General features: G+C 35.2%; 1 protein-coding gene across 1 annotated transcript in view; it reads right to left on the reverse strand.

Annotated features, from left to right (window-relative positions):
* The window catches only part of HERC1 (HECT and RLD domain containing E3 ubiquitin protein ligase family member 1), a 206,979-nt gene that overhangs the window by 47,084 nt on the left and 145,339 nt on the right, over positions 1 to 14,556 (reverse strand). The window contains exons 39-42 of the mRNA XM_079125763.1: positions 13,312 to 13,510; positions 12,202 to 12,362; positions 6,478 to 6,594; positions 6,019 to 6,250 (exon numbers count right to left, since the gene is read on the reverse strand). Coding sequence (XP_078981889.1) covers positions 6,019 to 6,250; positions 6,478 to 6,594; positions 12,202 to 12,362; positions 13,312 to 13,510 — 709 coding nt within the window. The remainder of the gene's footprint in view (positions 1 to 6,018; positions 6,251 to 6,477; positions 6,595 to 12,201; positions 12,363 to 13,311; positions 13,511 to 14,556) is intronic.

Genomic DNA, 14,556 nt, shown 5'->3' on the forward strand with positions numbered 1-14,556 from the left:
CAAATAAAAAACTCAATGGAAAGCATCACCAACAGACTAGATCACTTGGAAGATAGAACCTCAGACAATGAAGACAAAATATTTAATCTTGAAAATAAAGTTGCCCAAACAGAGAAGATAGTAAGAAATCATGAACAGAATCTCCAAGAACTATGGGACATCATGAAAAGACCAAATTTAAGAATTATTGGGATTGAGGAAGGCACAGAGATACAAACCAAAGGAATGAACAACCTATTCGATGAAATAATATCAGAAAATTTCCCAAACCTGAAGATTGAAATGGAAAATCAAATACAAGAGGCTTACACAACACCAAATGCACAGAATCACAACAGATCCACACCAAGACACATTATAATGAAAATGCCTAACATTCAAAATAAAGATAGAATTTTGAAGGCCGCAAGAGAAAAGCATGAGATTACATATAGGGGGGGACTAATACGGATAGCAGCCGACTTCTCAACCCAGACTCTAAAAGCTAGAAGGGCCTGGACCAACATATTTCAAGCTCTGAAAGAGCATGATTGCCAACCAAGAAACCTATACCCAGCAAAACTAACCTTCAGATTTGAAGATGAAATAAAATCCTTCCATGATAAACAAAAGTTAAAAGAATTTACAAATAGAAAGCCTGCACTACAGATTGTTCTCAACAAAATATTCCATGAGGAGGAAATAAAAAACAACAATGGAGGTCAGCAAAGGGAGGAACTACCTTAGAGAAAAACCACTCAAAGGAGAAACCAAGCCAACTTTAAAACCAAAAATAAGCCAAATGACTGGGAATACAAATTATTTCTCAATAATAACCGTGAACATTAATGGCCTAAACTCCTCAATCAACTTGAGATTGACTGAATGGATTGGCAGATTGGCAGAATGGATTAAAAAGAAAGACCCAACAATATGCTGCCTGCAAGAGACTCATCTCATAGAAAAAGACATCCACAGACTAAAGGTGAAAGGATGGGAAAAAACTTACCACGCACATGGACTCAGTAAAAAAGCGGGGGTTTCCATCCTTATATCAGATAAAGTGGACTTCAAGCCAAAGTTAGTCAGAAGGAATAAAGAAGGACATTTCATACTGCTTAAGGGAACCATAAATCAGGAAGACATAATGATAGTAAATATTTATGCCCCAAACAATGGTGCATCCCTGTACATCAAACAAATCCTTCTCAATTTCAAAAATCACATAGACCACAACACAATAATTCTGGGCGACTTTAACGCACCGCTGTCACCACTAGATAGATCCTCCAAGCAAAATCCAACCAAAGAAACCATAGAACTCAATAACACAATCAATAACCTAGACTTAATAGACATATATAGAATATTCCATCCATCAACGAGGGGATACACTTTCTTCTCAGCAGCACATGGAACCTTCTCGAAAATAGACCATATGTTATGCCACAAAGCAGCCCTTAGGAAATGCAAAAAATAGAGATACTGCCTTGTGTTCTACCAGATCATAATGGACTGAGAGTAGAAATCAATGACAAAATGAAAGGGAAATTACTCCAACACTTGGAGAGTAAATAATATGCTACTGAATGAAACAGGGATAACAAAAAACATCAGGGAGGAGATTAAAAAATTCTTAGAGGTCAATGAGAATGATGATACAACATATCAAAATCTCTGGGACACTATGAAAGCGCTACTAAGAGGAAAATTCATTGCATGGAGCGCATTCCAGAAAAGAATGAAAAGTCAACAACTAAATGACCTAACATTACAGCTCAAAGACCTAGAAAAAGAAGAACAGAATAACAGCAAAAGTAGTAGAAGACAGGAAATCATTAAAATCAGAGCTGAAATCAATGAAATTGAAACAAAAGAAACTATTCAAAAAATTGACAAAACAAAAAGTTGGTTCTTTGAGAAAGTAAACAAAATAGACAAACCCTTAGCCACACTAACAAAGAGGAGAGAGAAGACTCAAATTACTAAAATACATAATGCAAAAGGAAATATCATGACAGACACCACTGAGATACAGAACATAATGAGAAGCTACTTTGAAAATCTGTATTCCAACAAAATAGAAAGTACCGAAGACATTGACAAATTTCTAGAGACATATGCTCCTCCCAAACTGAACCAGGAGGACATACACGATTTAAACAGATCAATATCAAGCAATGAAATAGAAGAAGCCATTAAAAATATACCATCCAAGAAAAGCCCAGGACCAGACGGATTCTCAGCCGAGTTCTACAAGACCTTCAAAGAAGAACTCATTCCAATACTTCTCAAAGTATTCCAGGAAACAGAAAAGGACGGTACCCTACCGAACTCATTCTATGAAGCTAATATCACCCTCATATCCAAACCAGGAAAAGACACATCAAGGAAAGAAAATTTTAGACCAATATCCTTGATGAATATAGATGCAAAGATCCTTAACAAAATATTGGCAAACCATATCCAAAAACATATTAAGAAAATTGTGCACCACGATCAAGTGGGGTTCATCCCTGGAATGCAAGGATGGTTCAACATTCATAAATCAATAAACATCCATCATGTCAATAGACTTAAGGATAAGAATCATATGGTTATTTCAATTGACGCAGAAAAAGCGTTCGACAAAATACAACACCCTGTCATGCTCAAAACACTAGAAAAAATAGCGACAGTAGGAACATAACTGAACATTGTAAAGGCTATTTATGCTAAGCCCATGGCCAACATCATTCTTAGTGGAGAAAAACTCAAAACCATTCCTTTTAAAAACGGGAACAAGACAGGGATGTCCTCTTTCACCACTTCTATTCAACATTGTCCTCGAAACTCTAGCCAGAGCAATTAGGCAGACTAAAGAAATTAAAGGAATATGAATAGGAAAAGAGGAACTTAAGCTGTCACTATTTGCAGATGACATGATTCTATATTTAGAGGATCCAAAAACCTCCTCCAGAAAACTTCTAGACTTCATCAACGAATTCAGCAAAATAGCAGGCTATAAAATCAACACGCATAAATCTAAAGCATTTTTATATGCAAGCGATGAAACAGCTGAAAGGGAAATAAGGAAAACTCCATTTGCAATAGCCTCAAAAAAAATAAAATACTTGGGCATCCATCTAACCAAAGAGGTAAAAGATCTCTACGATGAAAACTACAAAACATTGAAGAAAGAAATTAAGGAAGACCTTAGAAGATGGAAAGATCTCCCACATTCTTGGATAGGCAGAATTAATATAGTCAAAATGGCCATACTACCTAAAGTGCTATACAGATTCAATGCAATTCCAATTAAAATCCCAATGACGTACCTTACAGAAATAGAGCAAGCAGTCATGAAATTCATCTGGAAGAATAAGAAACCCAGAGTAGCTAAAGCAATCCTTAGCACGAAGAATGAAACGGGGTATCGCAATACCTGAACTTCAACTATACTACAAAGCAATAGTAACAAAAACAACATGGTATTGGTACCAAAATAGACAGGTAGATCAATGGTACAGAATAGAGGACATGGACACAAACCCAAATAAATACAATTTTCTAATACTAGATAAAGGTGCCAAAAATATGCAATGGAGAAAAGATAGCCTCTTCAACAAATGGTGCTGGGAAAACTGGAAATCCATATGCAACAGAATGAAACTAAACCCCTATCTCTCACCCTGCACAAAACTCAACTCACAATGGATCAAGGACCTTGAAATCAGACCAGAGACCCTGCATCGTATAGAAGGAAAAGTAGGTCCAAATCTTCACCTTGTTGGCTTAGGATCAGACTTCCTTAACAAGACTCCCATAGCACAAGAAATAAAAGCAAGAATCAATAACTGGGATAGATTCAAACTAAATAGCTTTCTCTCAGCTAAGGAAACTATCAGCAATGCGAAGAGAGAGCCTACAGAGTGAGAGAATATCTTTGCCACTCATACTTCAGATAGAGCGCTAATTTCCAGAATATATAAGGAACTCAAAAAACTCTACACCAAGAATACAAATAACCCAGTCAACAAATGGGCTAAGGAAATGAACAGACACTTCACCGAAGATCTATAAGCAATCAATAAACATATGAAAAAATGTTCACCATCTTTAGTAATAAGAGAAATGCAAATCAAAACTACCCTAAGATTCCATCTCACTCCAATTAGAATGGCGATTATCAAGAATACAAGCAACAATAGGTGTTGGAGAGGATGTGGGGAAAAAGGTACACTCATACATTGCTGGTGGGGTTGCAAATTAGTGCAGCCACTCTGGAAAGCAGTGTGGAGATTCCTTAGAAAACTTGGAATGGACCTACCATTTGACCCAGCTATCCCACTCCTCGGCCTATACCCAAAGGACTTAAAATCAGCATACTACAGAGATACAGCCACATCAATGTTCATAGCTGCTCAATTCACAATAGCCAGACTATGGAACCAACCTAGATGCCCTTCAATTGATGAATGGATAAAGAAACTGTGGTATATATATACAATGGAATATTACTCAGCCATAAAGAATAATAAAATCATGGCATTTGCAGGCAAATGGATGAAATTGGAGAATACCATGCTAAGTGAGATAAGCCAATCTAAAAAATCCAAAAGAGGAATGATCTCACTGATAAGCGGATGATGACACGTAATGGGGGGTGGGAGGGGGGCAAGAATGGAGAAAGGAGGGATTGTATAGAGGGAAAAGAGAGGTGGGAGGGGTGGGGGGTAAGGAAAAAAATAATGGAATGAATCAAACATCATTACTCTATGTAAATGTATGAATATGCAAATGATATGCTGTTACTCCATGTACAAATGAAACAACATGTATCCCATTTGTTTACAATAAAAATAAATAAATTTAAAAAAAATAAAAATAAAAATAAATATGAGATTACACTAGAAAAAAAAAAAGAAAAAGTTTTTATTTTTTATTTTATTTTATTTTTTATGCTGGGAATTGAACCCTGGGCTTTGTGCAACTTAAGTATTCACTGGCTTTACCACTGAGTTCTGCCTCTAGACTGTGAAAAAAGTTTGAAATCTATCTTTTGTCCCTTGCAAAATACCTAAATTATAGATAATGTCATGTACTATGCCCTGAGCAGTAACTTTATCTGCTTTTTAATTCCACCAACAGTGAAATGGTGCAAAATTCAGATTCCAATTAAAATGAAAGCAGGGCTAGGAGCATGGCTGAGTGTTATTGTGCTTACTTAACCTAAGTGAAGCCCTGGGTTCATTCTTCCATGCCAAAAAGAAAAAGAAGATAAAATAGAATAGAATATTGAACTAAATCCTAAATAATAACATACTTATAATTTGAAATGACTGGGAATCCTTGCCAAGGAGAAATAGATATTTCAAAATAAATTATGAAAATATTCACTCAGCTTGTTAAAAAAAAGTCTGCATAAGATAAAAACCTTGGTACTCATAAAACTCCATTATCAATGAAAAATTAAGAAGGTATAACATCATAAGAAATGCTAACAGAGAAAAGATTTTAAGGGGAATTTTAGAATATTTTATTACACCTAATTTAAGGGCAGGCATCATCTCAGAATTCTTTTTACAACGTAAAAAAAGGAGCATGTTACACTAGATATTGAAAATTAAGATGAAATAAAAATATACATTTAACTATATTGAGACAGAAAAGTCCATTTCTATCAAATACATTAATTAATCTAACATAAAATGAACATTTTATATTATATCCCTTATGAGATAAAATTGTTTTTGCCAGAGTGTTATTACTTTAAAATAAACTTTTAATTTTCAGTCTCCTTTTTCCAGCTAAATTTTACATAAAACTTATGCACTTCCTTCTTTCCATGAAAACATCCATTTTGATTAAAACTTGTGGTTTTTACTCCTCACAGAAACATAAGCTTATAACTAAAATGACCACCTTTTCATATAACTCATATAATTTCATTTATCAATTTTATACATCACTAGAAGCATTTATAAAGTGAAATAAATGGTTATTTTGGAGGCACCATTTATAGCACATGGAACAGCAAGAAAGAAATTAGAATTTCACCTTTCACTAAAGCCTTCCTCCATTTCAGCAGCATCGGCTGATGGTATGTCTCCTGGTGACTGCAAATAACAGGGATCGTTTGACTTCCCACCACTGCCTAAAACTGCTGCTCCATGCCTGGAGTCGGCTGTGCTACCTGGCTGGGGCTCTTCCTCATCCTCATGCCCAGGGTGCTCTATCATCCACATGGCAAGGACAGTAATATTCTGGGCATCAGCCTCTCCTCGAGCACCTATACAGGGGGAAAAAAGTGTGAAACTTCATGTGGACAAAGTAATTAGTTATTTGTGCTATCAGTTTTTAAGAGTTTTGTCTCATGCCCTTGTAACTGGTGAACAGTTACATGGATCTAGTGTTAAAAATCTTACCAAGATTTATGACCTCTTTAAAAATACTTTGCCTTCACTAAGGTAGGACTTCTCATTTCTACAGATACTGATAAATAAAAATTTATCCCACCTGTAGCTTCCATGGCTTTGGCAATCTGTCGGAGTGAGAATCCCATTTCCAACAATGGGACTGCAATTGCTGGAGGAGGAGGAGAAGTTGAAAGTCTACTGCTTGGATCTGATAAGGCTGAAGCAAAAGAAAAAGAAGTAAAGGTCTAAAGGTCATTATATACCATTAGTAAAATCTGTTCTCACGTTAGCCATGTCTCCAATTTCCTGGAAATGTCTAATATCTTACTCTACTAAAATATGCTAATGTGACTAAGCTTATTATAGCAATATAAGTGGTTTCAAACAGATAAATCTGCTAGTAATATAAAATAAACCTGCTGAAAATTTCTTTTAAAAAATTTCAAACTTACAGAAACTTGCAAGAATGGTATAAAGAACTCTTTATCCTGAACCAATGCAGAGTAAGTAGCACACCTTGATATTCTATCTCCCCTGGATATGCTAATACATAACTGCTACAAAGAAGGACATTCTCCTGAATAAGCACATCAGAGTAGGAAATGAACAGAGTCATTGTCTAATCCCACTGGGACATTTAGTGTCATCGAATGTCCCAATAATGTCCTCTACAGCAAAGGATCTAGCCCAGGATCAGGCAATCTTTGCATTTTACTTAGCTGTCAAGTCTCTTCGATCTCCTTCAATCATTTTGATATTTTTAAGACTAGAGGACAGTTATTTTGTATAATGTCCCTAAATTTAAGTTTGTTGATGTTTCCTCATGATTAGATTTGGGTTATGCTTTTTGGCAGGAGCACCACAAAAGCATAGCTTTCTTCTTCTCATTGCATTCTATTAGATGATAAACAATTTCTTTCTTCCTTTCTTTTTTTTTTTTTTTTTTTTGGTAGTGGGGATCAAACCCATGGGTGCTTTACCACTGAGCTATGTCCCTAATCCCTTTTATTTTTTTATTTTGAAAGAGGGTCTCACTGGTTGCTAAGGCAGGCCTCAAACTTGTGGTTCTCCTGCCTCAGTCTTGGGATTATTGGCATGTGCCACCAGGCTAGCCAGTGATACACAATTTCAATTTGTCTCATTCCTGGTGATGTTAACTTTGCTCATTTGAGTTAGGTGGGATCTGCCAAGTTTCCCCATTGCAAAGTTACTCTTTTTTTCTCTATTGTAACTAAAAAGTATGTTTGTGGAGGTATTAAAAAAATGTGAATTTCCTACTCCTCATCAAAGTTTTACTTGATAGCATTCATTTATATTTTATGGATGAATTATAATGATGATGATTCTAATTTCATCATTTCTTTCAGATTCATTAGTTGGTCCTCCACTTGAAGGTAAGGCTTCTCCTACCTCCATAGGAAAAAAGAAGTATGGTCTTGTGTATAGTATTTATGGGTTATTACTTGTTACTATTATTATGATTTTTTATTTTGATGTCCCAATCTCTCAAACTTGATAGTGGAAACCCATTAAAAACTCAGTTTCTATATCTTTTAGGTATGGGACTACCATTCTGTGAGCATTTTATTAGTTTTTGGCACAAATTATTCCAGATTCATCTTACAGTCAGTCTTAAAATAAACCACTTCTACCCAAAAGATCTGGGCTCCTTTTAGTAGACAACAGTGTTTAGAAGACAAGATCTAGGTGCTAGTTGTGCTTTTTGCAAGTGAAGCCTCATTGCTGGACAGCGTTAGTAGACATCCTCCTACCTTCCTTGGCACTGATACCAAATATTTTCTAAACTCATTTGGACTCTACCACTCTAAGCCAGGTCACTTGCACACATGAGAAGCACTCCTCACCCCAATAAGGCTTTGACACCCTGCTTTGGCCACCATGTCACCTACCTCCCAAACCCTGCTGGTATGAATGCTTTCCTAGCTTGGCCCCACCCAATAATAGTGAAGGAAGAAAGGGAGAAAGAAAAAGAGGAAGGAAAGGAAAAAGTGAGGGCTGTCATTTTTGTTTTAAAAATATCACTACTGGTCAGGTGGGGTGGTGCACATCTGTAATCCCAGCAACTCAGGAGGCAAGAGGATCACAAGACCAGCCTGGGCAACTTAGCTTGTGATCTTAATATTGATGTTAGAAAAATATCACTATTGCTATAATGGTAATGGTCTTGATATAACTATGAACTTCTGCTTCTGGTTGTGATGGAAAAAAGAGACTCCAACCTTAAACTAAAAAACCAGTTAAAACATATAAATAATCAGCAGACATTGGACCACAGGCAGGTAGGACAGTCTCTGCGAGGAGTGAAACAAATGTGACAAACAGTACACCTGACTCAGCTTACTGCCTTTTTAGTATTTCCAAACTGCAGTGCAGGGAGGGTAAACCCAAACTAAACTTCTCTGAGAAGACAGAGTTGACAATTCAGGGAGGCCAAGGTGGCAAGAAGTTACAGGGTAGAATACTAGTAAGGAGAAAACTATAAGGAAAGGAGAGCTGCACAGAAAAGACAACTCCATAAATGTGTAGTCTCTTCCTTAATCTTCACCTGATACAGAAACTATCCAAAGCTAGAGAAAGAACCACCAAAAGGGAGCATAAGTTTAATACCTAGAGCTCATATAAGATGGGAACAGTATGTATTACCAAAAGCCAGAGTAAAAAGCTCTTTTAATCAAACTCCATAAATGGGTAGGGTACTAAAAAAGATACTGGCTCAGCGTCGGGAAAAGTCAGCCCATGCTAAAGGCTAAAGCCTGTCCCAGTCCCACTTAATAAAGCATAAAAGCAAGCCTTGAAGGATCAAACTGCTTCCAAGTAACCTAATTATATCTCAGAACAAAGTTGAAGTATATTTAAAGACACACATAATATTTGGCACCCAACAGGGCAAAATTTATAGTGTCTGTTATCCAATAAAAAAATGACCAGTATGCAAAGAAACAGGAAAATACAACACAAATCAAGGAAGAAATCAACAGAAACAGACCCAGAAGTGAGATAGCTAATAAGAAGAAGTACGAAAGACATTAAGATAGATATTAAAGCTAGGTGTGGGGGTGCACTCCTATAATCTCAGAGACCTGGGAAGTTGAGACAGAAGGATCACAGGTACAAACCCAGCCTGGACAATTTGGGGAGACTCTGTCTCAAAATAAATAAAAAGAGCTGGCAATGTAGCTCAATGGTACAGCACCCCTGGGTTCAATCCCTAATAGCTTCCTATCACAACCAAAAAAAATAAGTATTACAAATACAGTCAATCCTCAATATCTGCAGATCCTTCTTTGTGATTGTGCCTACTCAATAACATTTATTTGTACCCCCAAATAAACATTCATGTGCTTTTGTGGTCATTTGTAGACAGGCACAGATAACAAATGTCCTTTTCATGGTCTATTAAATGTGACGTTTTTATTGGTACTCTTTAATGTACTTTTAAATGTACTTATAATGGTGCTTTTAAATGTACTTTTTACTGGTAATTTTTATTAAAGTAGAGCCTACACATAATACGGAAGAATTGTCTAGTGTCTCTAAGCACAAGAAAGGTGCAATGTGTCCTATGGAGAAAATAACTTGTTAAATAATCTTCATTCATGCTTGAGTTATAGTGTTGTTGACTAGAATTCAATGTTAATCAACAGCATTCATTAAATATAGTGTTTTGAAACAGGAAGACACCTAAAACAAGGTTATATATTGCTCAGTTGATGAAAATGTTGACTAGAAGCTCACAGGAAACTAACTCTGTATTTTCCCTAAAAGCAATGATTCAGCGTTCAAAGCACCTTTCTAGAACTTGACTATTGCTAATAATGAGAATCAACTATTATACCATATGTACATATATATTCAGTAAGGTAGAAAAAAAGACTGAGCATGTTGAAAAGACATGAAAGATAAGAGGAAAAAAGACTCAAATCAAATTTCTAGAGATGAATAGTGTCTGAATAAAAAAATATATACTGCATGAGATTAATAGCAGATTAGACACTAAAGAAAAAAGATTAATGAATCAGAAGGTAGAGCAGCAAAGACTATTCAAAGCAAATTATAATTTATTATGGGGCTTATAATATGTTTAGAAATTAAATGTATAAAATCAAAAGTATAAATGATGAGAATGGGGAAGTAAAAGCATTCAGTTGTAAAATCCTTTTTATTCTATATTAAGTGGTATAATATCATTTGAAGATGCTGTGAGAATTAAAAATGTATACTATAAACCTGAAAGTAATTTCTAAAAACACAAAATAAACCAGCTAGTTAACAAAGGAGATAAAATGAATTAATGAAAAAAACTCATTTAATTGAGAGAAAGGAGAAAAAAGGGAATAGGATCAACTGGGACAAAACATAAAGATGGTGGATTTAAAACAAACCATGTCAATATTGCATTAAATGTAAAAGGTCTAAACACCTCAATTAAAAGGCAGAGAATAGCAGACAATTTTACAAATAGGAAGACCGATTATTGGCTGCCTACAAGAAAACCACTTTAAATATAAAGACACAAATGTGTGTGGAAGTTAAACCATTCTAATACTTAAAAAAAAAAAAAAAAAAAACCTCAGGATTGGCTGGGCATGATGGTTCATACCTGTAATTCCAGTGACTAGGGAGGCTAAGGCAGAACACAAGTTCAAGGCCAGCCTCAGCAACTTAGTGAGAGCCCTGAGCAAGTAAGTGAGACCCTGTCTCAAATTAAAAAGTAAGAAAAGGGTATGTTGCTTAGTGGTAAGTGCCCCTAGGTTCAATCCCCAGTACCAAGAAAAAAAATCAGGAGATATATTAATATGAGAGAAAACATATTTCAGGGCAAACAATATTACTAAGGATAAAGAGAGTTATTTCATAATAATAGAGAGGTTAATTCATGGAAAAGATATGAGAATCCTAAGTTTTATATACCTGAAGACAGAGCTTTAAAATATGTGATTACAAGTAAGAAACAAAAGAGGAAATGGACAAATTTACAATTACAGTCAGATATTTTTTCAATAATTGATAGAATACACAAAAAAAATCAGTAAGTATATAGAAAACTTGGGCAACACTTGACCTAATAAATAATTTATAGAACATTACACTCAACAACATAATATACATTTTTTCCAAGTATGCATGGAATATTTGTCCAAACAGATCATACTTTGGGCTATAAAACGAGTCTTAATAAATTTAAAAGGATCCAAATTATACAAGATATGTCCTTTGGGTTGGGCAGGGATGGATGTACCTCAGTGGTAGAATATTTGCCTGGCATGCACGAGATACTGGTGGTTCAATCCCCATACCATAAAAAAGAAAAAAATAAAACACAAGATATGTTCTTTTATGATAATAAAAGTAGAATCAAAATCAGAAAGAAACCTAGAAACTAAAGTTGCCAAATATTTGGAAACCAAATAACACACTTTCAAATAACCCAGAGGTCAAAAAAGATCTCAAAGGTAAATTAGAAAGTACTTTAAAATAAATGTAAATGAAGACACAGCATTTCAAAATGTGTAAGTTGCAGCTAAAGCATGTTTAGAGGGATATTTATAGCACTAAAAATTGCCTACAACAGGAAAGAAGAAATGTCTGATATGACTGAAATACAGTATATTATTTATCTTCTAAGTCACAATTCAATCCAGTTTTAAATGAAGAAGACACTCAATTTGATGGGTACAGTTCCCCTTCATTAAAATCACTGCTTTACCTTCAGCGAAGACAAACTATAATGCCCACGTAATAAAGTTCATATATTTGGAATGCCAAGATGTCTGGGTGTCCCAGGAAAGGACAGCACACGTACCTGTACGGTTAGTTGGCCTTGTTGACTGGGAATCAGGAGAAGTTAAACTTTGCCTCCTTCCTACTTCATCAGAAGGAGAGGTTGGTAACGATGATATTGGAGGAGTCTGTGCACGACGTGTGGGAAGTACAGTGGTGGTTGGGTAACTAGAGAACATTTGCCTTTGAAAAAATAGCAATGGTTATTAACATAAAATCCAAATAGGTAATAATATACTCATGTCCAAATATTTAGAATCAATACAAGTACAACCATTCTCTTCCACTCTCTAAGAATTGGCCTACACAGTGGATATAAACATGACCTGTCAACTAAGAAGGGGAAAAGATATTTTAAAAAGGAAAGCTAAACATTTTGCTTTCCTAGTTTCACTTAAGCCATAGTTAAGAGAGATCAGAACGGTCTCTCCCTAAAGGTGTTCTTTTTGAAATTTTCACTTGTGTATATATCTGACAAACTGACACAAAACTAAATTTAAATAAGAAAACATTTTTGAAATTTACAAACTTGTTTGATCTTATAGTACGAATCAAAGTATAAAGAATTATGCTTAAATGAAAAATAATGAAAAAATATTTTCATGGATATGAGCTTTATATTGAAACTAATACTCAAAACACAAGTATTGGGTTGGAGTTGTAGCTCAGTGGAAGAGCCCTTGCCTAGCTTGTGTGAGGCACTGGGTTCAAGTCTCAGCACCACATATAAATAAATAAAATAAAGGTCCATCAACAACTAAAAATATTAAACCAAAAAAAAACCAAAAACAAGTATTTGCTTTCTGAAGGGGAAAAACACCCAAAACTCAGTCGAAAAAAAAGATCATCATAAAGAGAGACTCAAGCATTAGAACCTTTGCTCATTAATGGCATGGCTGATTAGACCTCGGTCCACCACTAACTGGCTGTGAGACTTTCAGGTAAGTTATTAAACTTCTGAGGGCCATTTCCAATTTAAGTTAAACAGACTTTACTATATGATCTCAGGTTCTTTCTGTCTCCAGAATACCTGGATTCAGATTCGGTTGGGCCCACTATTCATTAAGAATACAATCATGCCTGCAGAACCAGAGGTAACAGAATAGCAGACATTAAAGGTCAACTTTTTTACCTGAGAAGACTAAGAGGCATCACTCCCGGGGACTCAGATGCAGGCACTGTTTCTGTGTCAGTGACTGGAGTGGTGGCAGTTGTGGTGTCCTCAAGGGAGCTGCTCATAAAGGAAGTTGTGCTTGAGGCTGATGGGCTTGTGGTAACAGGTGTCTGTGCCTGCTGGGTCTGGTCAGCTTCTTCGGCTTGTTGATCAATCTCTATAAACCAAGATAAAGGTTAAGAAACTAGTAAGCATTTGTTTTCTTCAAAAATAACAATGCATGTGGAAAAATACTGATTTTAAAAGTTTCTAAATATACTTTCTGAAAGATTTACAGGAAAAGTCCCTACATATACACATCCTTATATTCACTATTGTACTCGTTATTCCAGATCCTATAGAAAATACTAGAGCAAGAGATTGCAATAATTCAGGTTTGTTTTTAGAGAAGAGGGTTCTCTCAAAAATAAAGGTCTCACTTTCAGTTTTAGAATTTGACAAAGAGATTAACCATTTATTAAAACCATGTTTCCTTAGGACTTTGATTTTGACATCTTCAGTTTATACAGACAAAAATAAACCATATAGATAAATGAAGAAGAAATACCTAGCAAAAACTCCATGCTTTACAAATGACTTTTGAGTCATTATCCTAAGAGTTAAGACAGGTGGAGGAAGTTAAAATGTCTAAATATTTACAATGTATTTATGTATTTTTTCCTTATTTGGTAAGGGAGCCCATTAAAAAAACCAAAATAGGAGTTACTAGAAACAGTTTGTTTTATTAGGTCTGCTAAATAGTCACATTACTTCATAGTCAACATGATCACAACACACCTCTGTCTATTTACTAAGCAAAGACAGGAAAGAAGTAAGGACAAAGGAAAGGAGGGGGAAAGGGAAGAGTTTGTGGAAAGGGAAGGAATAAAGAACAATGTAAGCTTCATGAAGTCAAGGAACTCTATTTTGTTCAATGCTGTTTCTATAATCTAGAAAAGTACCTGGTACATAGTATGCACTCAATAAGCATTTCCTGAATGAACCTTATTTTTATTTATCAGAATTTATAGTATTCCCAAAGGGGAATATAAAAGATAAAACAAAGATTTTTTTTCTTTTTTTAAACATAACATATTGTCTATAAAAGTTGTGGACTTTAAAATGCTCTTTAAAATAGCTCTGAGGAATTACTAGAATACTATGTATTTTGAATCAGATCAATAAATACTTCAGTACATTTTAAAACATGAATTAAATTTGTTT

This window comes from Sciurus vulgaris, assembly GCF_902686455.1.
Source record: "Sciurus vulgaris genome assembly, chromosome: 2".
In the NCBI taxonomy this organism is placed as follows: Eukaryota; Metazoa; Chordata; class Mammalia; order Rodentia; family Sciuridae; genus Sciurus; species Sciurus vulgaris.